This window comes from Sarcophilus harrisii, chromosome 4, assembly GCF_902635505.1.
Source record: "Sarcophilus harrisii chromosome 4, mSarHar1.11, whole genome shotgun sequence".
Lineage (NCBI taxonomy): Eukaryota > Metazoa > Chordata > Mammalia > Dasyuromorphia > Dasyuridae > Sarcophilus > Sarcophilus harrisii.
This window is the reverse complement of record NC_045429.1, coordinates 453,415,453-453,442,400: the sequence shown is the minus strand read 5'-3', so window position 1 is coordinate 453,442,400 and position 26,948 is coordinate 453,415,453. Positions and strand designations below refer to the sequence as shown.

Below are 26,948 nucleotides of genomic sequence, written 5' to 3'. Positions count from 1 at the left end.
ATTTTACAGCACATATGCAATTGCAACCTCCATCTTGGAAAAAAGAGAGTTCCAACAAACTAACCCACACATTGACTATATTGGACATTAGGTGCAGCATTCTCACACCCACCGGGGAAGCTCTGGAGTTTTTGGAGAGTGACATTTGTCACTTTGCTAGCTGGGCGGAAGATGGATTGGAAAGGGAAGAGACTTGGAGCAGGGAGACCAATTATGAGGTGATTAGTCCAGGAGAGAGGCGATGAAGGCCTGGAGGAAGGCGCTGGATGTGTGATTGAAAAGGAGGCTGTGTTGGAGAGTTGTTGGGGAAATGAATATGGCAGATGTGGCCACTGGTTACATGTGTGCTGAATAAGAGTCAGGAAGGATAATGAAGGTGCAAACCTGAATGGAGACGGGTGCCCTTAAATGAGTGACTCCAGGAAAGAATGGATGGACAAGCATTTATTAAGCACTACTGTATGCAAAGCATAGAGATAACAAAGAAAAAGAAAGACAGATCCTGCTCTCAAGGAGCTTCCATCCTAATATAGGGAAGGTAATCGCTGCAGATCAAAGGGAAAAGTCCCTTGATCTTGATGAGACAGCAGCATAGGAGGCTTCTTCCTTAATATCATTTCACAGATAAAATTTTCTCCATTTCTGATCTTGCACCATTTGACAGTGACAAGAATTATTTTTAACGTATGAACAATGTGTTTCAATATAGGCTTGATGCAGAATGTAATGAGTATCTGTTTCCTATTTCCTTTTTATCGTTTTGTTTTGAATAGATTCCCATTATGTCTTTTGTTGTATCACCAAAATTTCTCCTTGCGGCCTTCTTCCTACCTCGTCCCAGAGTCTTCACAATTTTTAAACTTTAATTTTTATTGTATTTTTTTCTCAATCACATCTAAAATTTTTAACATTTGTTTTCATTTTGAACTTCAAATTCTCTTTGTTGCTCACCTTCCTCCCTCCTTAAGAAGACCACCAATTTGATGTAGATTATACACGTGCACTCATGCAAAACATTTCCATGTTAGCCATGTTGCAAAAGAAAATGTAGATCCAAACAAAAAACCCATGAAAAAGCAAGAACACAAACATGTATGCTTTGAGCTAACACTCAGACTCCATCAGTTCTTTCACCGGAGGCAAAGAGCATTTTTCGTCACAAGTCCTTCAGAAATATTTTGGATCAGAAACGTTGCTGAGAATAGCCAAGTTTGCCCAGTTGCCCGTCCTTCCAGTCTTGCTGTTCCTCTGCACCATGTTCCTCTGGTTCTCCTCATTTCACTTTGCATCGGTTCCTGTGAGGCTTCCCAGCTTTTTCTGAAAGCATCCTGCTTGTCGTTTCCCATGGCACAGAAGTATTCCTTCGCAGCTACACTCTACAACTCGTTCACCCATTCCCTAACTGTTGTTCTTTGAGCAGCATGGATCCTGACAGGGAGGACTTTGGGATCCCCGTCTCCAGAAGCAGCCCTGCAGGTAAGCTGGCAGACAGCACCCCACGGGGCCCGCTGCCTACGGGGACAGCTGCCGAGGCTAACCTGGAGGCAGCCCCTGGCCCCGAAAGGAGCTGTCAGGAATGGGACTTCTGCCGCTGCGCTTGGTAAGAGGGCAGCCCCCAGTTCTTTGCATTTATTCCGGTGCCACCGAGGTCAAACTGTTTTCATGGAGTCAAGTGAAAGGAGGTGGATTCAGAAGCAGTTTTGTGCTTCCCAAGATCTGACCCTGCTGTTTTATGGTATGACCACAGAAAGGGTTACCACGCCCATGATTTTCCCCCTAGATTTTGCTTTGCAAACTTTTTAAAGCCTGAATTGAGTTTCGATTTATTTCCTTAATGTCTGCCTGAGGTTGGTGAGCCTCGGGGAGCAGAATCACAGGTGGCTGGTCTGCAGCCGCCCCAAGCGCCGCCATTCCTGAAGTGGGGGGTTCCCCTGGGAAGCCAGCTTTTTCAGAAGGTTGCAGGGCTCCAGCTTGGGGACGTCCAGATTCTTCTGGTAATACTTCTGTAATCTCTCCGCCACCGTGGGGAGTCCCACCGTGGAAGCGTAGAACATGGGCCCTCCCCTGTGCCTCGGCCATCCGTAGCCATTGTTATAAATCACGTCGATGTGCTCGGGGCCCGCGGCCATGCCTTCCTCCAGGAGGCGAAAGCCTTCATTGATGAGGGAGTACACGCAGCGCTCCAGGATCTCCTCGGAGGTTATGGCCCGGGGCTCGATCTCGTGCTCCCGCCGGTACTCAGACAAGAACTTAGAGAGCCAGGGGTCGGGCTGGTGTCTCCAGCCTGTCGGTTTGTCGTACTGGTACCAGCCTCTGCCGGTCTTCTGGCCCAGTCTTCCATGTTCACAGAGGATGTCGGGAATCGGGCAATACCGTCGGCCGCCGCGTTGGCGCAGAGGCGTCCCTGGGGCCACCAAGGGTCCCGTGAGGCCCTGACCTTTGCGTGATTTCCAGCCCACGTCCAGCCCAGACAGATCCGCCACCCGGAAAGGGCCCATTCTGAAACCAAACTCCTCCAGCACCTGATCGATTTCCTCCGGCCGGCTCCCATCTTCCAATAAGAAATAATTCTGCTCGTTGAAAGCCATCAGCATCCGATTGCCGACAAATCCCAGGCAGTTTCCGACGACGACCCCAACCTTCTGAAGGGTCTTGGCCAGGCCCATGACGGTGGCGATGGTCGTGGGGGAGGAGTATCGGCTGGGGATGACCTCCAGCAGCTTCATCCGGTGAGCGGGGGCGAAGAAGTGGGTGCCGATGACCTGGTGAGGGCGGCCCGTGCACAGGGCGAGCTCGTCGACGTCCAGGCACGAGGTGTTGGTGCACAGCAGGGCCGAGGGCTGGCATCTGGCCGACAGACTGCCAAACACCTGCTTCTTCAGCCCCATCTCCTCAAAGACGGCTTCGATCACCAAGTCCGTGCCTGCAACCTCGTCCAGGGAGGTGGTGAACCGGAGCCTGGGCTGCCTCCACTCCTGGCCGCTCCCCTTCCGCTTAGAGGCTTCTTGTTCCAAAACGAAGAAGATCATCCTCTTGGCCCCATCCAGCTGCTGCTCGTCCTGTTCCATGGCAATCACAGGGATGCCGGCCATGATCAGAGAGATGACGATACCTCTCCCCATTGTTCCCAGACCTGGAGGCGAGAGAAGAGACTGTGTGGGAAACAGCAGGGAAGAGGCTGAAATCAGCCCTGACAACTGGATGGACTCCACACACACATTCACACTCACACTCACCCACACACTCTCGCTAACACACACTCACCCACACACACACTCATTCACACACTCACACTCGCACACACACTCCCTCACAAACACACACACGTTCCATTATATAAAGGGAAGGAGACTATCACCCAGTGAGAAATGGGGGGCTCTTTCCCCAAACATGAGCCTTTTCCTCATTCTCTATGCTGCTGAAATCAGATTTGTGTATGAAAAAAGCGTTATCACTTATGAGAGCACAGGCAGCGACATGCAGTGGGGAAAGAGCCGCCTTCAGAACCCAGAAAACCTGAGTTTGTTTGAATCCTGCCTCTGACACCGTAGTCGGTATGTGGCTGCTTTGGCTTGACCAAATAGACTGGAGACTCCATCTTGTTCCTCTCGCCGTCTCAGTGACTTTCCAGGCTGGTTCTCTTTCCTGCCCCTCTGTCTGCCCCGTGGGTGTTTTCAGGGACTGTTTCATGTTTGTATTGGAATCTCAAGCACTTAATTAAGCCCTTGGAATGTACTAGATATTTAATCGATGCATCACTTTAATTCATTCAATCTGGGGCCAGGCCCGCTCATTCCCACAAGAAAGGGATTTTTTTCCCCCTGAGACAAGCCCCCTGGGGTTAAGTGACTTGCCCAGGGTCCCCCAGCTAGGAAGTATTAAGTGCCTGAGACCAGATTAGAACTTGGGTCCTCCCGACTTTAGGACTGGTGTTCTCTCCACTGCACTGCTGCCCTGAGAAAGGGATTAATTCTAGTTCCCTTGCAGGGAACCCATAATGAGCCCTCCTCACTCCAGCTACGCAAAAGCACTGCTGTATTTGGATAAAGGCGCGTCAGGGTTGTGCTGTTTGTAGGCGACCCAGCCACGGGGTTGGGGGTGATTTATGGCTCCCGGGTCAGCGGAAGAATTTTCCCACCAGAACAGAATTGAGAATTGGGTTCAGAGCGCATTACTTTGGCCTTGGAGGCCTCCCTCGGTGTCCAGAGACGATCTGGCTTGACTCCCTCACTTTACGTGTGAGAAAATTTATATAGGTCTCAGAAATGGAGGAGACCTTAGAGGCCCTCAAGTCCAGCCATGTTACAGAGAGGGAAATCGAGGTCCAGAGAGGGTCAAGGACTTGCCGGGCAGTTAATAACAAACCAGGAACTACACCTGTCCTCCCTTTCTCCAAGTCTAGCACTTTTTGCTACACATCAGGCAAATACTGGGGAGCATAAAGAAAGATGGTCTCTGTTTCCAAGTGGAAAGCAACTTAGTTACAGCTAATATTGAAAGATGGCACCCACCTAACGGCATGGTACCAAAGTCTGGAGAATGAAGGATGGCTTGTCTGGACCTTCCTCAAAATGGGAAGAATCCACCAATGCCCAAGGGCCGGTGGAGAAGGGCAAAGTATTCTGGCTACCTTCTCTTAGACACTAGATAGTAGGCAGAGCACGGAAGGATGTTAGGTCCCTCTTAATGCAGTCTTTGCTGACGTGACTCATATCGAGCTTGTGTTCCAATAAAACCCCCAGATCTTTTTCAGACAAATGATTACCTCACTGTATGTCTCCCCAGTCTTGTATATGTGATTTTTAGATCCTCCAAATTGAGATTTTATATTTATGACTCAAACAAGATGGGGAGCATGGGAACAATCGTTCTTAAAAAGATCTGGGGACTTCAGTGAATGAAAAATTTAGTATCTGTCAGCCTTGAAACGCGGTAGCTAAAACAGTGGATGATCCTGAGCAGAAGTAAGAGCCGTACCTTCTGGGAATAAGAACATGGCAATCCCTCTGTACTCCACCTTTGTCCAATGTCACCCACAGAGTCTTCAGGGTGTTCAGCTTGGGGTGCTACAATTCAGGACAATAATAAGCTCGATGGGCGTCCGGAAGAAGGTGATGAGGTTGGAAAAAGGCCTGGAAGGGATGCTAGGGGAGGACACTTAAAGAAACTCAGAGAAGGCTAAGTCTGGGGAAAAGATGGAGGGAGCCATAAGTTGTCTTCAAGTATTTGAAAAGCTGTCACACAGAAGGCAAACTAGACTTGTTCTCTTGGATCCTAGAGGACAGACCCAGGAGCCACCGAGAGAAGCTCCCAAGAGCTTCTGAAGTCCCTTCTCTCTTTCTGATTCAGTAATTCTGTGATTCTACAGATGAATAGAGATCCACCAAATTGTCAAAGTTGGTAACTCCTGAAAGCCATCTCCTAAATCGTAGAGGGATTGTATCTGTGTTTGTGAAAGGGGAGTCAAACCCATCAAAGAAACAAGCCCTGAAGAGATGGGGCTTCTTCCCCTGGGACCTAAGCAAGGGTGTTTCCATGTTCTGGTGAGGAAAACTACACAGACCACAGGGATTTCTTACCCACTACTGCTGCGGATGAGATGGGCTTCCCTGAGGATGTCTTCCATGATGCCCCGGAAGGAGTTGACCATTTTCTCACAATTCTCTCAGCAAAGAAAGCATACTGCAGGGCTCGAGCTTGTCCTGAAGTCACAAGGTACAGGAACAGCTCCTTCTCTCTCTCCTTCCCTTCCAAGTAGGGGTATTGGACAGCGGCCTGGACGGCTTGGACACAGGCTTCCCGAGAAATACACCCTGGGTACTGTTTCCTCATCCTAAGCAGAGTTTCCTGGAAAATGATGTCCATATTTGGCAGGTTCTGCACCTGCCTCATTATGAGTCTTCGAGAACTTATGGACTGACCTGAAAGAAAACAGAACTTAATTTAGAACCTTCCAAAGGTTACCTGTGATGAGCAAGCTTTTCCGGAGAAGAGAAATTAAAAAACACAAACAAGACTCATTTCACTAAGTAATTAATGTTGAGATTTTAATTATGCTCATTAGGACAATTAGTAAGTTTTTAATAATAGCAGCTGTGACACGTTCTCACTTCGCGCCTGTCCTCCCTAGCTAGCGTTTTATCCTTTCGAAGACATTTTCCGTTCTTTAATTCCATCACGACAATGAACATCCGCCTACTGGTCCATTCACACCCGATCTTCATTTGAAATTAGAAAAGAACTTGAGTCTGTTTATGGGATTTTAAAGGAAAATTGTACTCTGGTTAAGGCATTAACTCTGAAAAAAAAATATTTAATTCAAAAGAATTTCCAGGAAGCCTTGAGTTCGATTCCCCCGTGACACTGTGAGGTTCAATGGGAAAACATCGGCATTGGACACGGAAGTTCTGCTGCTGTCAATTCCAAAGTCCCTTCTAAAAGTAAAAACTTTTTTTAAAAAGTCTTTTCTAGCTTTAATTTTAGGATGCTATATTCCTATGAAAGGCCCCTAGGAGGCATCGTAGAGCACAGAGCAGATCTGGAGTCTGCTATCTTCTAGAGTTCAACTAGCGTCAGAGCATTACTAGCCTGCTTGCCTCAGTTTCCCCATCCGTAAAATGAACTGGAGAAGGAAATGGCAAAACGCTCCAGTATCTCTGCCAAGAAAACCCCAAATGGGGTCAGGGAGAGTCGGACACGACTGAAACAACTGAACGGTAACAACAACATATTCCTCTGATCCTACAGCTTCTGGAGTTAGAGACCCTGGGTTCAAATACTGGCTTTTCCACTTATTGATCTGTATAAACGTGGGCTAGTCATTTTCTCTGGACCTCAGTTTCCCCATTTGTAAAACAAGGGGTTTGTTCGGGATAGTCTATGGAATCCCTTCCGGTTCCATTTCTAGGATCCTCTGAACCCCAAAGCATCTTCAAGTATCCCTCTCTAGAACATGCAGATATCTTCTCCTAAAATCGCCAGATTTTCCAAGGAAGGATTCTTCGATATCTGCGCGCCCTCTGGTGGCCAAATTGTGAAATGTTAGCGACGGAAAATTTTGGAAATAAGAGGCTAATTCATCTTCCTCTTCCTCTTCCTTTTGGAATAATCCTTTTGAGCTGAGACCTATGGAGACATAAGGGCCAGCCCTTTCCTGAGGAAGAATCCCCTCTATACCAGACAAGTGCTAAACTTGGACTCGGAAAGAGCCACATTCAAATCCTGCCTTGGACACTCACTAGTCGTATGACTCCGGGACAGTCGCCTAACCCGTTTGTCTCAGTTTCCTCATCAGTAAAATAGGGATTATAACAAGCACCGGACTCCCCAGGTTGTCATGACGACCAAATGAGATGATATTTCTAAGCCATTTCGTAAACCTTAAAGCTTTATATAAATACGAGCTCTCATCGTTAGCCAGGCTTTGAGCTGAGATCCTGATTCCCAATAACCTTCCTTTCCACTCTATTTGCTGTCTCTAAATGTAGCCCTTCTTCACTTCTTGCTTGGATTATTACAACAATCTCCTCATTGATTTCCCTGCCTCTGGCTCTCGGAAGCAGTGGATAGAGCGCCGGGCCTGGAATCAAGAATATCTAGTCTCAGATTCTTACGAGTTGCGTGAGCAAGTCCCTTACTCTCTGTCTGCCTCAGTTTGTCCAACTGCAAAATGGGATAATAACAAACCCCTCCTCCCCCCAAAATGGGAATAATACCAATACTTCCTTTGTAGGGTTTGTTGTGAGAATCAAATGAGAAAACACGTATAAAATCCTTTAGGAACCCTAAGGCTCTACGTCAATTGCTATGATTATGTTGTTATAGCATAAATCTGACCACGTTGCTCCTTCGAGGAGAATCCTCTGCTGCATTAACTTCTTTCACAACCTTACTCCAGCAAGTTGCCTTTGCCGGGCCTTAAATTTTGTGCTTTTCCTCTGAGACACCCCTCACTTACCCAGGAGTTGTTGGTATGTTGTCTCTTTCACAGACTGAGAACTCCTCAAGGGCAGGGTCTGTTTTTGCCTTTCTTTGTATCCTCAGCACATTGCCTGGCATACAGTAGGTGCTTAATAAATGCTATTTCACTAACAGACTCCAGCCTATCCTTCTGTGCTTCTTAGAGAAATACCACACAGTTCATATTCCAGCTAAAATGAGCCATTTGCTGTTTCCCACAGATGACGATCTATCTCCCATCTATGTGCCTTTCCCCAGCTCATTCCTCATGCCTAGGATGCCCTCCCTCTTCACTTCTACCTGTCAGAATCTCAGGCTTCCTTCAAAGCTTACCTCAGGTATACTTTCTATGTCAGATTTTGATCTCCCCAACTGTACGTCCTTCCCCAGGGATATACTTTCTAATCTATATATTATGTACTTTGTAATGTATATACTTTGAAAATTGTAAATAAATAAATAAATTTAAAAATTTTAAATAAAAGAAAATTGTACTGAGAAATTAATAAGACAGTAAAAACATTTGCTGGTGTCCACTGTGGGCCAGCTATAGTGCTATGTACTAGGGTTAAAAATTCAGAAAAAATATACTCCTCCTCTGAAGTATACTTTTGTATATATACAGTACATATATTTGTATAAATACAGTAGAATGAAGGCTCCCTGAGGGCAGGGAATGCTTCACATTTGTGTCTGGGCCACAAGCACCGAGCCCAGAAACTCAGCCTTGAATGTTTGTGGATTGATTGTTTTCTTACATCTCTGGAAGATGGAATTTGGAAAACTTGTGAGCCAAAACCATGTTAGAACCCCGACAGGGAACTTGTTATTTTTGTGTTATCGGGACAAAGCTGAGGGACTAAAGATGACATTTTTCACTGCAGCATGTGCTTTGAATACTACTCCCACTAAAGAGCTGGGTGCCCAGAGTCTGATCGCTCTTACCTTTGGAACTATTAGGGTAGTCCTGAAAGATCAGAAGGTATCTTTCTAAAGTTATGGCTCCTGAGCCCCCACCGGTGTGCTTCTTACTATGACTGTGAGTTGACTATCAATTAGTCAGCTAAAGGACATAACATAGTTTTGGACTTGGAGTCAGGAAAATCTGAGTTCAAATTCTGCTTCAGACATCTGGTCCTGGGGAAGTCATTTAACCTGTCTGTTTCCGTTTTCTTTTTTTCTTTTTTCTTTCTTTTTTTTTTTTTTTTTTGCTGAGGCAATTGGGGTTCAGTGACTTGCCCATGGTCACAAAGCTAAGAAGTGTTAAGTGTCTGAGGCCAGACTTGAACTCAGCTCCTCCTGACTTCGGGCTGGTGCTCTACCCACTGTCCCACTTAGCTGCCCCCTGTTTTCAGTATTCAAAGAACTATTGCAAGACTCAAATGGAATAACACATATAGCACTTTGTTGACATGAAAATACTTGATATAACTGTTACTTATCATTATTAGTCAGCCCAACTTTATTAGTTTTTTAAAACTATATTGATAGTGTTTTTATATGGGAGATACAAAATATCCCCCAATGTATATTTTCTGCAGGACTTCCTTGTAGAGCCCTGAATCCTAGTCCAGTTTGCCTTTTGGCTCCCACTGTCCTCAGCTCTTCCAGGGATGCTACCAGGATGTGATGGAAAGTCTCAAAACCACTAAGTGCTTCAGAGCTCACAAGATCCATTTCTATTCAATATGGGAAGAGCCTAAGACAGAGACTGAAGTCCTGATCCTTTCTCCTTTCTCCCAATCAATTTCTTCTCAAGGGTTAATGGGAAAAAGCTCTCCTCTCCACTAGCTCAAAGCGCAAAATCTCTCAGCTTCTTAGCGAGTTGACATCCAGTCAATCTGAACGCAGATTTCCAGTTGAGTAAGGGCCTCTCCTCCCTTAATCCAAGGTTTATCATGGATTTTTTCACTAGAAAAGTGTTCTCATCAAGTTATGATATCCAGGCTTAGCATCTTAATACTTTAAAAAGTGGGGAGTGACTTGATTTATTCACCCCAACCCTGCCCTTAAATCCCAAGACTTGTTTGAGCCTGCCTAGCTGCCTAAGAACGGGTCTCAGTCACATCTGAAACATTTTCAAAATAGTGGGAATAATCCTTCAAAGCTCCTTCCTTACCTGAGACACTTTTGGCCAATTTGATGGCTTCCTCGACTGGATCGGCGTTCACAATTTTGTCCAGTATCCCCAGTTTGAGCGCCTCCGAAGCCAGAATGTGTCTCCCTGTGACAAAGAAGTATTTGAATGAAAAGCCACGATCATCTCAGAATCCCAGATTTTCTGAGCTGGAAGTCAACCTGCTTGGCAGTTGGTACTGAGTTAGAGACCTGGCTTTGGAGCCATAAAGTCCAAGTCAGCATGAAAGCTTTAAAGCTGGAAAGGTCACCTGGCTGAGACCATTCATTTTACAGATAAGGAAACTAAGGCTAAGTAAAAGAAAGGAAGTGACTTGCCCGGGGTCATCCCAGTAGTGTGATGGTGACCGAGCAAAATCTGAACCCAAGTCCTCTTACTCCAAATTTAGACCACACTGCCCCTCCAAATCCAAATCTCAATAGTTACTTTGGGCAAATCATTTGGTTACTCAGTGCCTCGGTTTCCACATCTATAAAAAGAAGGGAGTGGACTACATAGTTTCTGAGGAACCTTCTAGTTCTAGAGCAACCAAATAGTCCCTACCATTACATGGCCAACAAGTGACCATCCCTGCTCCCATGTTGGGACAGCTCTAATTATTAGGATTTTTTCCCTTGACATCCAACCCAAATCTGTCACTGAGACTTCCATCCACTGTTCCAAGCCTTGTGAGATCAAGCAGATCTCCCCACACAACAGCCCTTCCTCATGCAAGAAATCTTACCCTCTCCTCCACATCTCCTTTCCCACCCTTTAAAGACCAGTTCAAGTGCCATCTTCTATAGGCAACCTTCCCCATGAAACCAAATAAAATGGAGACTTTATTTGGTCATAGCATTTCCAAGAGGTACGCTGGCCAAGTGCCATCATCCTCACTTTACAAACCAAGAAACTGAGGGCCAGAGGGGCAAGCCCAAGGTCATCTGGGAGATGGGGACACGAGCAGGACTGGAACTCACGGGGGATTGCTCGTCCTCCTCAGCTTCACTGTTAGTGGATATATAATGACAGACAATTGGATTTACCTGAGGTGATCAGGTCAAGGGCAGCAGGCACTCCAATGAGTCTGGGGAGAAGCTGGGTACCTTGTGCTCCAGGGAGAAGTCCAATGGTGACCTCTGGGAGACCAACTTGAGCCTATCGAATATGGAAGTATACCCAGACACAGTGAATTGTTCTGATAGAAGCATTTACAAAGCATCCCACTTAGGATCTGCTGGTGGGAGGGACCTTGGAAGCTATTCTAAGTCACGTACAGATGAAAAGGGATCCCTACCATCACATCCTGGCAGAGGGTGCCTCGGTCTCTGCCCAAAGTTAGCACAAGTCACGAATGTTTGTGGCAGCCCTCTTTGTAGTGGCTAGAAACTGGAAACTGAGTGGATGCCAATCAATTGGAGAATGGCTGAATAAATTGTGGTATATGAATATTATGGAATATTATTGTTCTGTAAGAAATGACCAGCGGGATGATTTCAGAAAGGCCTGGAGAGACTTACACGAACTGATGCTGAGTGAAATGAGCAGGACCAGGGGATCATTATATACTTCAACAACAATACTAGATGATGACCAGTTCTGATGGACCTGGCCATCCTCAGCAACGAGATCAACCAAATCAGTTCCAATGGAGCAGTAATGAACTGAACCAGCTACGCCCAGAGAAAGAACTCTGGGAGATGACTAAAAACCATTACATTGAACTCCCAATCCCTATATTTATGCCCACCTGCATTTTTGATTTCCTTCACAGGCTAATTGAACAATATTTCAGTCTGATTCTATTTGTACAGCAAAATAATGGTTTGGTCATGTAGACTTATTGTGTATATAATTTATATTTTAATATATTTAACATCTACTGGTCATCCTGCCATCTGGGGGAGGGGGTGGGGGGTAAGAGGTGAAAAATTGGAACAAGAGGTTTGGCAATTGTCAATGCTGTAAAGTTACCCATACATGTAACCTATAAATAAAAGGCTATTAAATAAAAAAACAAAACAAAACAAAAAAAACAAAGTTACCACAAGTCCCTTCCCTGACATCAAACCCAAATTGGTCATTGTTCATCTTCTCGGGTCTATTTTCAGAGCCAAGATGAACGAGCTTGATCTCTTTGCCATACGACCAACATCCTTCATAACTGCAAACAGCCCTCACAGCCCTTTGTGTTCTCTTTTTTCAGGCTATCCAGGTTCTGCTCTTTCAACTGATCATCTCAGGGTACGGCCTCCATCCCTCCACCCCCAGCCTGGTCACTCTCCTCTGCCCATCCTCAGCCTTTGTAAAGGTGGGAGCCAAGAACTGGAGGGTGAAAGTGCGAGTCTTCCACTTACTAACTGGGTGCCCTTGGGCAATTGTGTTCTGAATCTGGTCCGGCTTCTACAAAGTGAGAAGAGTGGACTAATTGATACTGAAAGCTCTTTACAGCATGATCCAATGAATGATGCTCTATATGGGGTATAATCATAATAGCTGACATTTATGTAGTGCCTGCTGCACACCATGTACTTCATAATTATTATCTTATCTGATCTTTGCAACAATCCTGGGAGGTAGATACTGTTTTAATCTCCATTTTACAGATGAGGAAACTGAGGCAAACATTATGTGACTTGTCCAGGGTCACACAGCTAGTAAGTGTCTGAGGCTGGATTTAAACAAAGGTCTTCCTGACTCCAGGCCCAATACTCTACCCACTGCAGTACCCCCACCTGCCCTTTTCTTGGTTTAAAAAATGGAATTACCAGGGGAAAAAAGCAAATGAAGTGGCCTAGCTGTGCCAGGCCTAAAACTATAAAAGTAGTGGTCATCAAAACCATTTGGGACTGGCTAAGAAACAGAATAGTCCATCAGTGGAATAGGTTATTTCACAAGAAACAATAATCAATGACTATAGTAATATCGTGTTTGATAAACCCAAAACCCCCGCTTCTGGGATAAGAACTCACTATTTGACAAAAATTGCTGGGAAAATTGGAAAATAGTATGGAAGGAACTAGGCATTGATCACCCCTAACACCCTATACCAAGATAAGGTCAAAATGGGTTCATGATTTAGACATAAAGAGGATACTATAAGCAAATTAGAAAAACAAAGGATAGTCTACCTCTCAGATCCATGGAGAAGGAAGGAATTTGTGGCCAAAGAAGAACCAGAGTAAATTATAAAATGCAAAATAGATAATCTTGATCTATATTAAATTAAAAAGGTTTTGTACAAACAAAGTCAATGCAAACAAGATTAGAAAGGAAGCATAAAACCAGGAAAAATTATTATATCTGAAGGTTCTGCTAAAGCCCTTATTTCTAAAATATATAGAGAACTGACTCAAATTTATAAGAATGCAATCCATTCTCCAAATGACAAATGGTCAGTTGAAGAAATTAAAACCACTTCTTGGTCTTATTAAAAAATGCTTTAAATCTCCATTGATAAGAGAAATGCAAATTAAGACAATTCTGAGGTACCACTACACACCTCTCAAGATTGGCTAGGATGACAGGACAAGATAATGACAAATGTTGGAGGGGATGTGGGAAAACTGGGACACTGATACATTGTTGGTGGAATTATGAATGGATCCAACCATTCTGGAGAGCAATTTGGAACTATGCCTAAAGGGCTACCAAACTGGGCGTACCCTCTGATTCACCAGTGTCTCTATTGGATCTGTAACCCAAAGAGGTCAGAAAAAAGGGAAAAGGACCCTCATGTGCAAAAATGTTGGTGTAGCCCTTTTTATAGTAGCAAAAAAAACTGCAAACTGAGTGGCTGCCCATCAGTTGGGGAATGGCTGAATAAGTATATAAGTATTTTGGAATATTATTGTTCTATAAGAAATGATGAGCAGGATGATTTCAGAAAAGTCTGGAGAGACTCACATGATCGATGCTGAGTGAAGGGAGCAGAACCAAGAGAACTGTTGTACACATTAACAGCAAGAGTCTCTGATGATCAACTGGGATGGACTTGGCTCTTCAACAGCAAAGGGATTCAGGTCAGTTCCAATGCTCTTGTGATGGAGAGAGCCATCTGCACTCAGAGAGGACTATGGGGATTAGTGGGGATCACAACATAGCATTTTCACCTTTTTTGTTGCTGTTTACTTGCTTTTTTTTCTTTTTTTGCTTTTTGTTCTGGTGCAGCATGATAAATGTGGGAATATATATTAGAAGAATTGCACATGTTGAATATATATTGGATGACTTGCTGTCTAGGGGAGGAAGTGGAGGTGAGGGAGGGAGAAAAATTTGGAACACAAGGTTTTGCAGGGGTGAATGCTGAAAACTATCTTTGCAAATATTTTGAAAATATCAATCTATTTTTTTTTTATAAATGAAAGAAAAAATGGATAGGATCACTAAGTGAAATAGAAGAAAGAGAGAAAATGGTCTTGGGGAAGACCCAGAGTTAACAGATGTGGTTTAGATGGGGATCCAGTAAGGAGATCTCAAATGGGAAGAAGTGGAGGAGTCCCCTGCCACCTCAGGAAAGAGGGCACCTTTGGGTTCCAGATCCAAAGGCAGATCAAGTTTGGCAGGTGACGTCTTGTCCCTGGGCTGCCCAGATGATCCGCCATTTCGCTCGGTCTGAACATGCAGTCATTCAATCAACCTGCATCAACTAAGGGCATTTACGTTGTCTGCACCATTGGGGACACCAAGAGAATCCATCAATCAGTGAGCGCTTGTTAAGTGGCTATGGCACCTCAAGTACCGTGCTGGGAAGTGAAGAAACAGTGACTGAAACAGAAGAATCTAAGGGCCTCGAGGAGCTGAGAGATACAGTATTTACACAGGTGATTAAATATAAACTAGATACAGAATCAACATAAAGTAACACGTTACTTTCCTTAACATAATGTCAGTTCCTTGAAAGTAGGGACTATGCTGTTCTGATCCTTGAATTTCTAACGTAGAGTACCTGGCATATATTGGGAGCTTAATAAATGCTTATTATTGGATTGACAGCCTTTATACCTCCAATGCCTACAGCAGTTCCTTGGCACATATAGGAGCTTAATAAGTGCTTTCCATTGGATTGACTCTTTTTATGTCTCCAATCCTACAGCAGTACCTGGCACATAATAGGAGCTTAATAAATACTTTCCATTGGATTTACTCTTTATACCTCCAGTGCCTACAGTAGTGCTTGGCATATAATAGGAGCTTAATAACTGTTTGCTGTTGGATTGATTCTGTATCTCCAGTGTATACAGCAGTGCCTGGCACATAATAGGAGCTTAATAAATGCTTGCTGATAGATTAACTCTTTGTATTTCTAGTTCCTAGAACATAGTAGGAGCTTAATAAATGCTGATTGTTTTTCTCTGTATCCCCAGTGCAGGAGGAGCTCCATACATGCTTACTGACTTTCTTTGTATCCTTAGTGACAGACATACAGTAGGAGCTTATTAGATGCTTATCAATTCATCTATTCTCTTTGTGCTCCCAACGTCTAGCACACTGTAAGAGGGTGATACCTACATGCTGATTGAGTGACTGAATGCAGTGCAGAGAAGCAAGTGCTTCCCCTGGGCCAGGAGATCCTCTGAGAGACCCCTAATAGAGGCCCTCTCTGTAAGACCGTCTCCATGCAGCTGCTAACTGCCCAGTCCTGGGGCCCTAAGGTGGCTCAGTGGCTAGAGCACTGGCCTGGGATCAGTGTGACCCTGGGCAAGGCACTGACCAGTCTGCACCCATCCCCTGGAGAAGGAGGGGCCATTATCCCAGCATCTTGGCCCAGGACAGTTCATGGACAGTATGGACCGCAGATGAGGAGGAGTTGGACAAGACTCAACAGAACAAGGACTCGTTCCTCCCCAGTGTGTTCCTCCCGCCGTTTGACCACCGTTTGGGCCCGGTTTGATGTCAGAGCGCCCGGCGGTACCCCTGGAGCCACTACCTTGGGGTCCGCAATCCTGTAGTGACATCCCAGCGCCAATTCCAAGCCTCCTCCCAGAGCCACGTGCTGGATGGCGGCCACCACAGGCTTCTCCATTCTCTGAAGAGCATCAATCACTGAGCCCAGTGAATCCGTCAGCCTTCTGGGGGTGCTAAAGCCCCGAATATCAGCGCCTGTGGGAACAGAGGAAAGAACCTTGTTCGGGATAAACTCATGAGAAAACTAGGAGGAGGCAGTCTGGCCCGATGGGCAGAGTCACAAGTGACCCTTGTGAGCTCTCTGATCCTGGCAAAGTATTTCTATCTCTCTCAACCTCAGTTTCCTGATCAATAAAATGGAGCCAATCAAGCAAAAGGCAGGCATAAGGAATGAGTGTATTTCAGGTGTGGCGGCCAGACTCTTTCCTCCCCAGGCAAGAGAATGTTCCCTCTCTCCATGGTTGGATCAAGATCTGGGAGACTCTCCTGCCTCATCATTTGTCCCCAGACTAGAAAATTAGAGTGGGACTGGATCATGGAAGAATTTGAAATTTAAATTAATCTATTGAAAATTTATTTCCCAGGCAATGAGGAGTCATTGAAGGTTCTAGAGCAGGAGCGCCACAAACAGAACTATACATTAGGAATGAAACTTTGGTGAGTTCTGAATCAGTAGACTAAAGAATATTAGAGGCATGGTCTGTCCTGTTTTGGTTAATGTCTTTACTGATGACTTGGACAAGAGCAAACATATCATTTCTAGAGCTAATCTACAGCCATGAAGGATGGTTAGTCAGTCAGTCAGTAAGCATTTATTAAGCACCAACTATGTGCTAGGCACTTAACTGAGCCCTAGACTGTCTAGGATTCCAGATGATAGAGCATGGCTCCTTTTTTTTTTTTTTTTTTTTTTTTTTTTTTTTTTTTTTTTTTGGTGAGTTGGAATGACCGATCTTATTCCCTCTAATGGGGATGAATATAAAATCTTCCACCTTGGAACAGAAATGTTGCTGTGTGGTTCAGTCATGTCTGACTCTTTGTGGCCCCGTTTGGGGTTTTCTTGGCAAAGATGCCGCAGTGGCTTGGCGAGGACCGGGGGGATGCAGTGATGTGCCCGGTCCCACAAGGGGTCAGCCTCTGATGGTCCCAGGATGCTCTGGTGGATGTCCGCATGGCACGTGAGGGACCGCCCAGGGCTCGCTGGAGCCACTGTGTCTGGGGAGGCTGCGTCCTCTTGTCAGGGAGACCCGCTCCATATTAGGGGAAGTTTCAAAGCCAAGGGGATGAGGCACATCTTTGCCCCAAACCAGAGGGAGAATTAGCAGGTGAGCCTGGGGAAGGGGCCCAATAAAAGGGCCCGTTCCAGAGAAATACAGGGAAGCAGGTCGTCGCCAGCTAACATCAGTGTTCTGGAGCAGTAACAATGGGACCAGGGCCTGGGAAGGTGACGTGATCATAGAGAGCCGGGGCCAGCCTGGCAAGAACTGCCCCATGATGGTGAGAAAAGGGTTTTCTTCCCTAAGTGGGAAATGAGCATGTACGTAGGCAGAAATGTTAGCCAGAGTTTACCAAGCGGAACATGCTCTGCCAAGGGGATGTCATTAATCTGACTGAGGTTTGCAGCTTGGCATAAAAAGCTGAGGAAAGGGACCCACTTACTCTGCTTCTCTTAGGCTCAGTTTCCTTATTTGTAAAACAAAGAGTACACAAGACCACAGAGGCTGAATCCAATCGACCTATTTTCCAGATGAAAAAACCAAAATCTAGAATAGAATAACTTGCCCAGGGTCACATAGCTAGTGAGAGCCTGAGGAACAGCAGCCCAGTTCCTTACCAGCCTCCACCCATGTTCAGGTGAGAGACCCCTGATCCTACTTCCAGTCCGGTTCTCCCCAGCACTCTCCCAGACAGCCGTTCACCTGCCCACCACTCCCAAGATAGGGTCTGGCAATGGTTTCTGCAGGTGCTAAAGGTCGGAAAATTCCCACTATCCAAAATCTCGCTAAGGCCACCAGAAACTGAAGGGAGCCATTAGTGACCGAGCCGGGCGAGGGGCGGCCCTGCAGTTTAGCTGCTCAAGACGCTTCCATCTGGCCCAAAGCATCCCTTTCGTCTGCCCCGGAGCTCCCCAAAGACCGGGACTGGTCAGGAGTGGCAGGTGACCTCCGGGTAGTGATGGACAAGGTGGTTTGGCTCCATGGAGTCTGACTCTCCCTTCACTTCGGACTTTCTGTGATCTTCTTCTAAATTCCTTTAACCAAGATCTCTCCCTGTTGCTCTTTCAAGGGAGCCTCCATCCCCATAGTTTGTTAAGAAAGAGATGGTGACAGCTCTGGTTCTCCTGGGACCCCCTTGGAAGTTGGAGTGAATGGGGACTTGCCCCTCAGACACCAGGGGGACCACTGAGGCCCAGAACTCTGGCAGATGCAGAGTGGCCAGCTCTGGGGAGACAGACCCCACTGGGGCAGAGCTCTGATGGGGCTAGTCAGGGACTTCAGAGAAGCCTGGGAAGAGAAAGGACCAGCTAAAACCTTTTAGGGTTTTGTTCTGTTTTGTTTCTGGAAAAGGGGAGGTTTCCCTTTTACTCTTTTCTGCTGGGAAAAAAAAAATATTCCCAGCTGTTCTAGAGGATAAGCAGCATTGTTTAGTGGACAGATTATTGCTCTTTCCCCCTTCTTCCTCTCCTCTTCCCCCTCCCCCTTTCTCTCCTTTCTCTTTTCCTCCCTTTCTCTTTCCCCTCTTTCCCTCTTCTTTCCCTATTTCCCCTTCTCCTTTCTCCCTTCCTCTCTCCATCCCTCTCCCTCTTTGTCTCCCCTCTTCCCTCCTCTCTCTTCCCCACTCTGTCTTTCTCCTTTCCCCTCTCTTTCTCCCTCTCTCCCTGTCTCCCCTCTGCTCCCTGTCTCCTTCTTCCTTCTTTTCTCACTCTCTTGTCACTCTTGGCTTCTCTGAGCCTCACTTGGCTCTTCCTTCTATCTTTTTTCTCTCCCTTCTACTCTCATCCTCCCTTCCATCTTTTCTTTTTTCTCCTTTTCTTCCTTTCCTTCTCTTTTCTTTCCTCCTTTCCATCTTCCCTCCCTATATAAACTTAGCTCCTCTTAGTCTCAGTTTCCTCATCTGCAAATAAAGGCGGCTGGACTAGGAGACTGAGGAGCCCTCTAGCACTAGATCAAGGATTGTATGAATCTAATTGTCAGAAGCATGATTCCTATCTCAACACCATGATGACTCTCTAAAGCAAACCGTGAGGAGTTATACCCATTGCTGTGCCCAAAGGCATCCCCCCTGAAGCACACATTTCAGCAAAGGATGCCCGAGCACCTGGGAGCATGAGGAAGAAGGGTCCAGAAATCCCTGTTTACCTGCAGAGAACTTTCCATCTGCTCCACAGATGACGATGGATTTCACAGCCAGGTCGGTTTCGGCTTTCCTCAGGCTGTTAAGTAAGCCTTCTATCACCGGCTTACTGGGAGACAAGGAAACATGTGAAACCAAGGAGGAAGGCTCAGGACCTGGTATCCCGCCATGATGGGTTCCCCGCTCCATGGATGGAAAGCACCCGCTTGCTCCCATTGCTTTGTGTATCATTGTTTTCACCTCTTAACCAAGGTAGCTGCAGTCAAGAAGTAGTCCTGCCCTGGCTTGTGGGAACACGTCCAGGAACAGTCATTACCACCTTCCTGAGACTGGCTCTTCCTTGACCCTCACCTTCTATCAGTTTTGTCTGTTCTTCAACCACAACCTCTCTGGAACCCATCCCTCTATGGTTGCTCCCACCGCTACTACCTAGAACACACCTTGATCACGTCTTCCCTGAATGATCAATAACGTTCTAGTCTTTCTGCTGCACTATTCCCATCAAACTACACAACTGTCAACCTTTCTAAAATTTGGTGATAATTGGAGTTTATGTTACAGAGAAATAACATCATCGCAAATTTCTAGGAAGGTTGCTTTTTTCCAGGGTTCTAGGTTTCCCTGAAGGAAAGGGAAGCGCTTCAGAACACCTGGCTCAGGCAGGCAGCTAAACTGAGAGCCTGTGGAAACTCACTACATGGTGGGCATACGGGTAATCAGCTGGTGTTTGCCCTGGCAGGAAGGCTTTGCCAATGATGGATCTCATTTTCTCTGCCTGTAACTGTGCCCACCCCCTCCAAAAAAAAAAAAAAAAACTAGCCCAAATCAGTCTTTTGATTAACTGTCTGTCCCTGCCCCCAAAAAAAATGTTTCTATGTTCACCAATTTCTGGGAAAGGTGAATCTCCCCTTTGTGGTTTTTAAGCACAAACCTCCTTGCCTTTCCTGGGCTAAGGGCTCCTTTGTGCCTTGTACTGAGGTGGGAATGGGGGGGGGGGGGGGGGGGAGAGAGAAGGGAGGAAGATCTAATGTCTTATTTTATTCCTAATAAATCTTTTCTTGTTTCAACCCAGCCTGCAATCCTCTGCATTTTGAGAGGCTGATTCACCAAATTGACATTATCAACAGTCTGGCAGCAAGAAATAGAAAGAGAAATTCCATTTAAAATAATGATAGACAATATAAAATACTTGGGACTTCATCTGCGAAGACAAACCCAGTAACTATATGAACACAATTATAAAACACTTTTCATACAGATCTAAACAATTAGAAAAATACTAATTGCTTATGGGTGAGCCAAGTCAATATGATAAAAATAGTAAATTATGTTTAAATTAATTTATTATTCTGTGCCATACCTATCCAACTATTCCCCCAAATTATTTTTATAGAGCGAAAAAAAGATAACAAAATTAATCTGAAAGAAAAGGTTAAAAAAATCAAGGGAATTAATGAAAAAAATGAAGGAAGGTAGCTTAAACATATCAGATCTCAAACCGTATTATAAAGCAGTAATCATCAAAACACTCTGGTATTGCCTAAGAAACAAATATGGTTGATCACTGAAATAGATTAGGTACATAAGATACATGATGCAAAGTAGTGAATGTCCATAATAATTTAGTGTTTGATAAATACAAAAATCCAAGTTTTAGGAATAAGAAATAACTTTTTGACAAAAAATGCTGGAAAGCTTAACAGAAACTAGGTCGAGTGCAACATCTTACATTGTATATCAAAATAAGTTCAAAATGATTTAGACAGAAAGGATAATATTATAAGCAAATTAGAGGAGTATGGAATAGTTTACCTGTCAGATGTATGAATAAGGGAAGAATTTATGATTAAGCAAGAGACAGCATTATGAGATTTAAAATGGATAACTTTTTACTTAAAATGTTTTTTGCATTTAATAATATTATATTTTTTCCAATTACATGTAAAAATAGTTTTCAACATTAATTTCTGTAAGATTTTGAGTTCCAAATTTTTCTTTCCCTCTTCCTTTCTTCCCCACTCCCCAAAGTAACAAGCAATCTGATAAAGGTTATACATGTACAATATTTTCACATTAGTCATGTTATGAAAGGAAAAAACCACAAGAAAGAAAGAAACAAAAACAGGTGAAAACACTCTGCTTCAATCTGCATTCAGACTCCATAGTTCTTTCTCTAGACGCAGACATTTTCCATCATGAATCTTTTGGAATTATACTGCTGAGAAGAGCTAAGTCTGTCATAGTTGATCAACACACACTGTAGCTGTTATTGTGCACAATGTTCTCTTGGTTCTGTTCAACATCAGTTGGTATACATCTTTCCAGATTTTTCTGAAATCTGCCTGCTCATCATTTTTTATAGAACAGTATTCTATTACAAACATATACCACAATTTGTTCAACTATTCCCCAATGACAGACATGCCCATAATTTCCAATTCTTTGTTACCACAAAAAGAGCTGCTATAAACATTTTTGTACATGTTGGTCCTTTTCTGTTTTTTTGTTTGTTTGTTTGTTTTTGTTTTTGTTTTTAATGATCTCTTTGGGATATAGACCCAACAGTTGGATTGCTGGATCAAAGGATATGCACAATTATATAACCCTGTGGGCAGAATTTGAAACTGTTCTCCAAAATGACTATTAGTTCACAACTCCACCAATAAAACATTAGTGTTCCAATTTTCCCACATCATCTTCAACACATATCATTTTCCTTCTCTGTCATATCAGCCAATTTGATAGGTATGAGGTGGCATCTCAGTTGTTTTAATTTTCATTTCTCTAATTAATAGTGATTTAGAGAATTTTTTTCAAATGACTGGAAATGGCTTTAATTTTAAATGAAAAATACCTGTTTATATCTTTTGACCATTTATCAATTGGGCAATGACTTGTATTCTTATAAATTTAATTCAGTTCTCCATATATTTTAGAAATGATGTCTTTATCAGAAACACTAACTGTAAAAAAAAAAAAAAAGTTTCTCAGCTTTCTTTTTGCCTGCTAATCTTGGTTGCATTTTGTTTGTGCAGAAACTTTTCAATTAAATGCAATCAAAATTATCCATTTTGTATTTCATAAGGTTCTCTATCTTTTATTTGGTCATTAAATTCTTCCCTTCTCCATAGGTCTGATAGGTAAACTATTTCTTGCTCTCCTAATTTGATACCACACCCTCTATAACTAAATCATACACCCACAAAATGGATAATTTTGATTATATTAAATTGTAAAATGTTTTACAAAACAAAATCAATGCAGCCAAATTAGAAGGAAAGCAGGAAACGAAGTAAAATTTTACAGCAAGTATCTTAATTAAAACCAGTGGTTTTATTTTTTAAAAGTGGTATGAAGTACCCCTTCACACCAATCAGATTGTGCTAACATGAAGAAAAAGATAATGATAAATATTGGAAGGGAAGTGGGGAACTGATCCAACCATTCTAGAGAGCTATTTGGAACTATGCCCAAAGGGCTGAAAAGCTTTGTCCATACCCTTTGACTCAGAAATACCTATTATAAATCTCTCTCCCAAAGAGATTAAAAAAAAAAAAAAGGGCAGGAGAGACCTATTTGTAAAAAATATATAAAACAATTTTTTCACTTTATTTTTTTTGCAACGTTGTTAATAAAGAAATACATTTTGCATGATTTCATAATTGATGTCACATTTCTTACCTTCTCAATGGGGGGGGGGAGGGTTGAAGGGTTGAAATACAATTTTTGAAAGAATGTTAAAAATTAACAAATAATAATAAAAAAGAACCAATTCTCTCATTCTTTTTTTTTTTTTCCTACCCCCACCATTTTGAAGCAAACATATCTGGAAATAAGGGGGAGAAGGATAATAGCAAATATATAAATACCTTTCACTTACTTCTCTTCCATCATTAAACCTAGAGGAAAACATTCACCTTTGATCACTTAATTAGGCTCCAACTAAACTGCAGATTCATGTAATTGGCACCATTGCATAATGGTACAGGGTCTAAAAGTCATGTTTTTTCTAGATCTATGATAACTACAAAATTAATCCCAAAAAAAGAGTTAATCAAATTAAATTAAAACCAATGCTTCCTGACATTTGTTTTTGTGAATTTTGTAGTCATCATTACTGAGACTGCAAGGAAGGGCAGCAGTATAAAAGGGTGGGAATGGGAGTCAGGAAGACTAATTCAAATCTCACTTTAAACACCTTCTAACTAAGGTAAATCAGGCTCTCTCAACCCAGTTTCTTCATCTGGAAAACAAAAGGGATAATCTCTAAAAATCCATCCCAGCTTCTAATCTATAATCTAGAGGCTCAAATGAGACAAATTATGAAAAGCATGTAGAAACTCAATGATTCACGGAGACTTTGCATGTAGGAACAATTGTAATTCTGACCTGACCCTTCCCCTCTTTTTTTCAACCAGATTAAAGGATTGCATCAACATTATTTTATTAATCTTTCAAACACCTCCAAGAAATATAGCTGGAGTGATTTAAGAAGGCGGCTCCCTTTCTGCTCCACTCAAAGCATTTTTCACTTACTTCCAAAGTCTTGCAAAAGCCAAGGCCAAATGGGTTACACAAAGACATTACCAGCTTATGAAATAAAAGTAGACAAAACGGCCCAGTAAGCTAGCTCCTCAGAGAAGGCCACATCTAATCAGCTTTTATTTGGTCCCAGGGATTAGAAATCTAGTTCACTAAAGCCCAAAGTCCTTGGGTTAAGCTGCTTTAGGAAAAGATTAATTCTCATTTTCCAGACCAGTGTCCACTCCAGCTTCAGCTACAAGAAGGCTCAAAAAGGCTCCTTGCTTTAATTCTCTCCTTAAGGTCCTAGACCAAGACACCCCTGGCTTTTGCTCTGGGCCCGATTGCCTCAGAGTGAATGTAAATAATATGTGTTGCAGTTTTGGCTAGAAATCCAGGTCTTCCCCTCCCAGAATGATTTATTTATTTATTTTGACAAGGTAAAACAGGCTTCCTTAATCCTTTCCTACCCTAAAGCACTGAATGGGTGTTGCCTCAGTCAAACTGAAACCTGCTGAAGACATTAATTTAAAAAGGCCAAGGTCTCCCATTTCATCCAGGGCCATCTCCAGTCATCCTGATCCATATCTGCCCACTGGACCCCGATGGCTCTGGAGGGGAACGGGAGGTTGGTAATTCTGCCCATCTCTCCCTCAGTTAAACCAATTCACTTGCATGTCATGACATCACCACGACCAAAGTCATGGTCGTTCAAGAACAACCTAAGACCAAGCAGGAGCTGGCTTTCACACACAAAGTAAGAGAAGGCTGGCTTCCAGGTTGGAGCTTCCCCTGGAAGAAGACTGAAGATAGCATTTCAATCATTCACTCTACCTTTCTAGGCCTCAGTTTCCCTATCTGCAAAATAAGAGCATTAGATTAGATTATCTCTAAGATTTATCCCAGCTCCAAATCGATATCAAATGTATAACCTGCATCAGATTGGTTGTCATCTTGGGGAGAGAGAAAAATGTGGAACTCAAAATCTTACAAAAATGAATGTTCAAATTATCTTTACATGTAATTGGAAAAATAAAATATAATAGTATTTTTAACAATAAAAAATTTAAAAATCTATATCAAATGATAATGACTGGGAAAGGAAATCAGATGTAGTGGAAAGAACACAGCTTTGCAGTTGATGCATGCTGGTGAGGTGCTATATGGGGTAAGTCATTTCACTTCTCTGAAACTGGGTTTCTTTGCCTGTAAAACTGAGGGAATTGTATGAGAAACATCTTGGGATCGTGAGGCTGGAGCAGGAAGGCCACTGGGAGGCCGTGGAGGTCTCTTGGAACCACCAGAGGGGGCGCAATCAGTGATTTTACAGATAAGGCTCCTAGGAGAGAGAGAAACACTGGTTCAAGTCATGCAGACCGTGGGTGCTGAGAGGCAGGATGACCTCCAACTCTGGCTGGAAAAAGGCTCTCTCCAGCCCTTCCAGCTGGAGCTGAAATCACATTGTGGAAATACACCTGGAGACTGGGTGGGATTGGGAGATGTCCAAGGATGCTCTGTTCTCCTAGTCTGGCAGAACCTCTTCCAGAAGTCTGTGATGCTGGGAGTGGCAGAAGTGGGAGGTCATCGATAAAAATTATGTTACTAGAGCAAAGAATCTTAGCCTTTATTTTTTTTTAATTTTTAATTTTTTTACGTCATGGTTCCCTTTTAGAACCTAGCAAATTCTCTGGATCACTTCTCAGAATAAGATTTTTTTTTTTTAATGCACAAAATAAAATATTCACAATTTCAATGGGAATCAATCATAGGAAATACATCATATTAAGTTAATATAATATGCAATATGGCTTGGGTTTGCTGACTTTAGCAAAAAGTGCTTTTGCAACAAGGGATAATGATTTGCTGGGATGGGGGGGAGGATAAATTCAGAAATGAAGGTGAGATATATGATTATATTGACATAATAGAAGATAATAATATCCATTAAATATATTATATGAAAATATAATTTTTTTAAGTTCCCAGACTCCAGCTGCTCCCCAAGTCCCTTCCAGCTCATACCACATTAGGGGGATAGTGAGAGGGCTTGGAATCAGCAAGACTTGGGTTCCGATCCTTCCTCTTAATATATCTAAGCATTTTCTTCTCCTGAAAATGAAGAAGTTGGACTCAAGTCTCCTAAGGTCCCTCTGACTCCACCTCGATGACCCTCCTACCAGTTCCCGGGTTGGGGACCAGCAGGTTTCGGTCCCGGGGAGTGCCGAGACTGACTCGGTGCTCGTTGCTCGTTTACTTGACGTTCAGCCGATTTCTAAGCACAGGTGGCGGCCCACGGAGCCTCGCCCCCCGCGGGTCGCGATCCCCTCCCAGCTCTCGGGGAGCGGCCGGCGGTCCCCCGAGAGCTTCCTGCGAGGCTCGTGGGAATGCCGGGCGCGGGCCAAGTCCCCCCACGGGAAGCACAGTGGGAGCTGCCCGGGAGGGGCTGAGCGCCCTGGGCCCCCCGGCCCGGGCAGTGCGGACCCGGCGGGGCTCGGGCAGCTCGCACCTACCTAATGGTGTTGAGAGGCGGGTTCCGGAGGCGGATTACAGCCACAGAGCTGTCCAAAAGCGCGTAGTCGGCCATGCTGCCTTCTAGCCACTGGCCCGGCACTCGGGCCCGGCCTCAGCTGGCCTGGCGAGGGGCGGACCGAGCGTGGGCCAATGGGGCCCCGTGGCCCCCCCGCACCTCCCGCTCGGGATCCTCGCCCTCCCAGCCTCCGGAGGCTGCCCTCTGCCCCCGAGCCCGCCTTCAGGCCTCCGCCTGCGCTCGCTGCGGCCCCTCCCTCTTCTCAGCGAGGGTTTTCCGACCTCCCCCTCCGCCTGTCGTGCTCCCCCAGCTCGGGACCGCTCCCCCTTCCCTTCTCCCGTGTTTCCTCATCCCCGTCTGGCCTCCATGGCTCCGGAAGAGAGAGGGAGGCTGCCGGCTCGCCACGCCCCCCAACCCCTCCCTCACTTCAATCCAATGTACTTGCAAGTCATGACATCACCGCTAATGTCCCGATCCTCGTGGAGAAAGCACCAGCCATAGCTCCCACGGGCTCCAGCGGTGTCAGCCAGAGCCACTCTCCAGAGAAACTCGGAAATCCGAGCC

The 26,948-nt window shown here is 44.4% G+C and overlaps 1 protein-coding gene across 2 annotated transcripts; it reads right to left on the bottom strand.

Moving 5' to 3' along the window:
* Positions 1 to 737: 737 nt before the first annotated feature.
* Positions 738 to 26,733, bottom strand: EHHADH (enoyl-CoA hydratase and 3-hydroxyacyl CoA dehydrogenase). 2 transcript variants are annotated; one of them, XM_031968077.1, is made up of 7 exons: positions 26,368 to 26,733; positions 19,342 to 19,445; positions 16,005 to 16,177; positions 11,122 to 11,233; positions 10,079 to 10,183; positions 5,580 to 5,921; positions 738 to 3,133 (listed from the first exon to the last, which is right to left on the bottom strand). In XM_031968077.1, exons 1-7 carry the CDS (start codon positions 26,439 to 26,441, stop codon positions 1,872 to 1,874), a joined length of 2,172 nt encoding a protein of 723 aa, XP_031823937.1. In that variant the 5' UTR covers positions 26,442 to 26,733; the 3' UTR covers positions 738 to 1,871. The 2 variants fall into 2 exon arrangements, with proteins under 2 accessions (XP_031823937.1, XP_031823938.1); XM_031968078.1 differs by having other exon boundaries at positions 19,342 to 19,441; positions 26,368 to 26,431.
* Between the last annotated feature and the right edge of the window lie 215 nt (positions 26,734 to 26,948).

Excerpts from the sequence above, each read along its gene's own strand:
- EHHADH (XM_031968077.1), bottom strand. The coding sequence starts at position 26,441 with ATGGCCGACTACGCGCTTTTGGACAGCTCTGTGGCTGTAATCCGCCTC. Across the intron at positions 11,234-16,004 it reads ACAGGATTGCGGACCCCAAG|GCTCAAGTTGGTCTCCCAGA; the intron begins GTAGTGGCTCCA and ends CATATTCGATAG. Across the intron at positions 10,184-11,121 it reads CCTTGACCTGATCACCTCAG|GGAGACACATTCTGGCTTCG; the intron begins GTAAATCCAATT and ends TCTTTGTCACAG.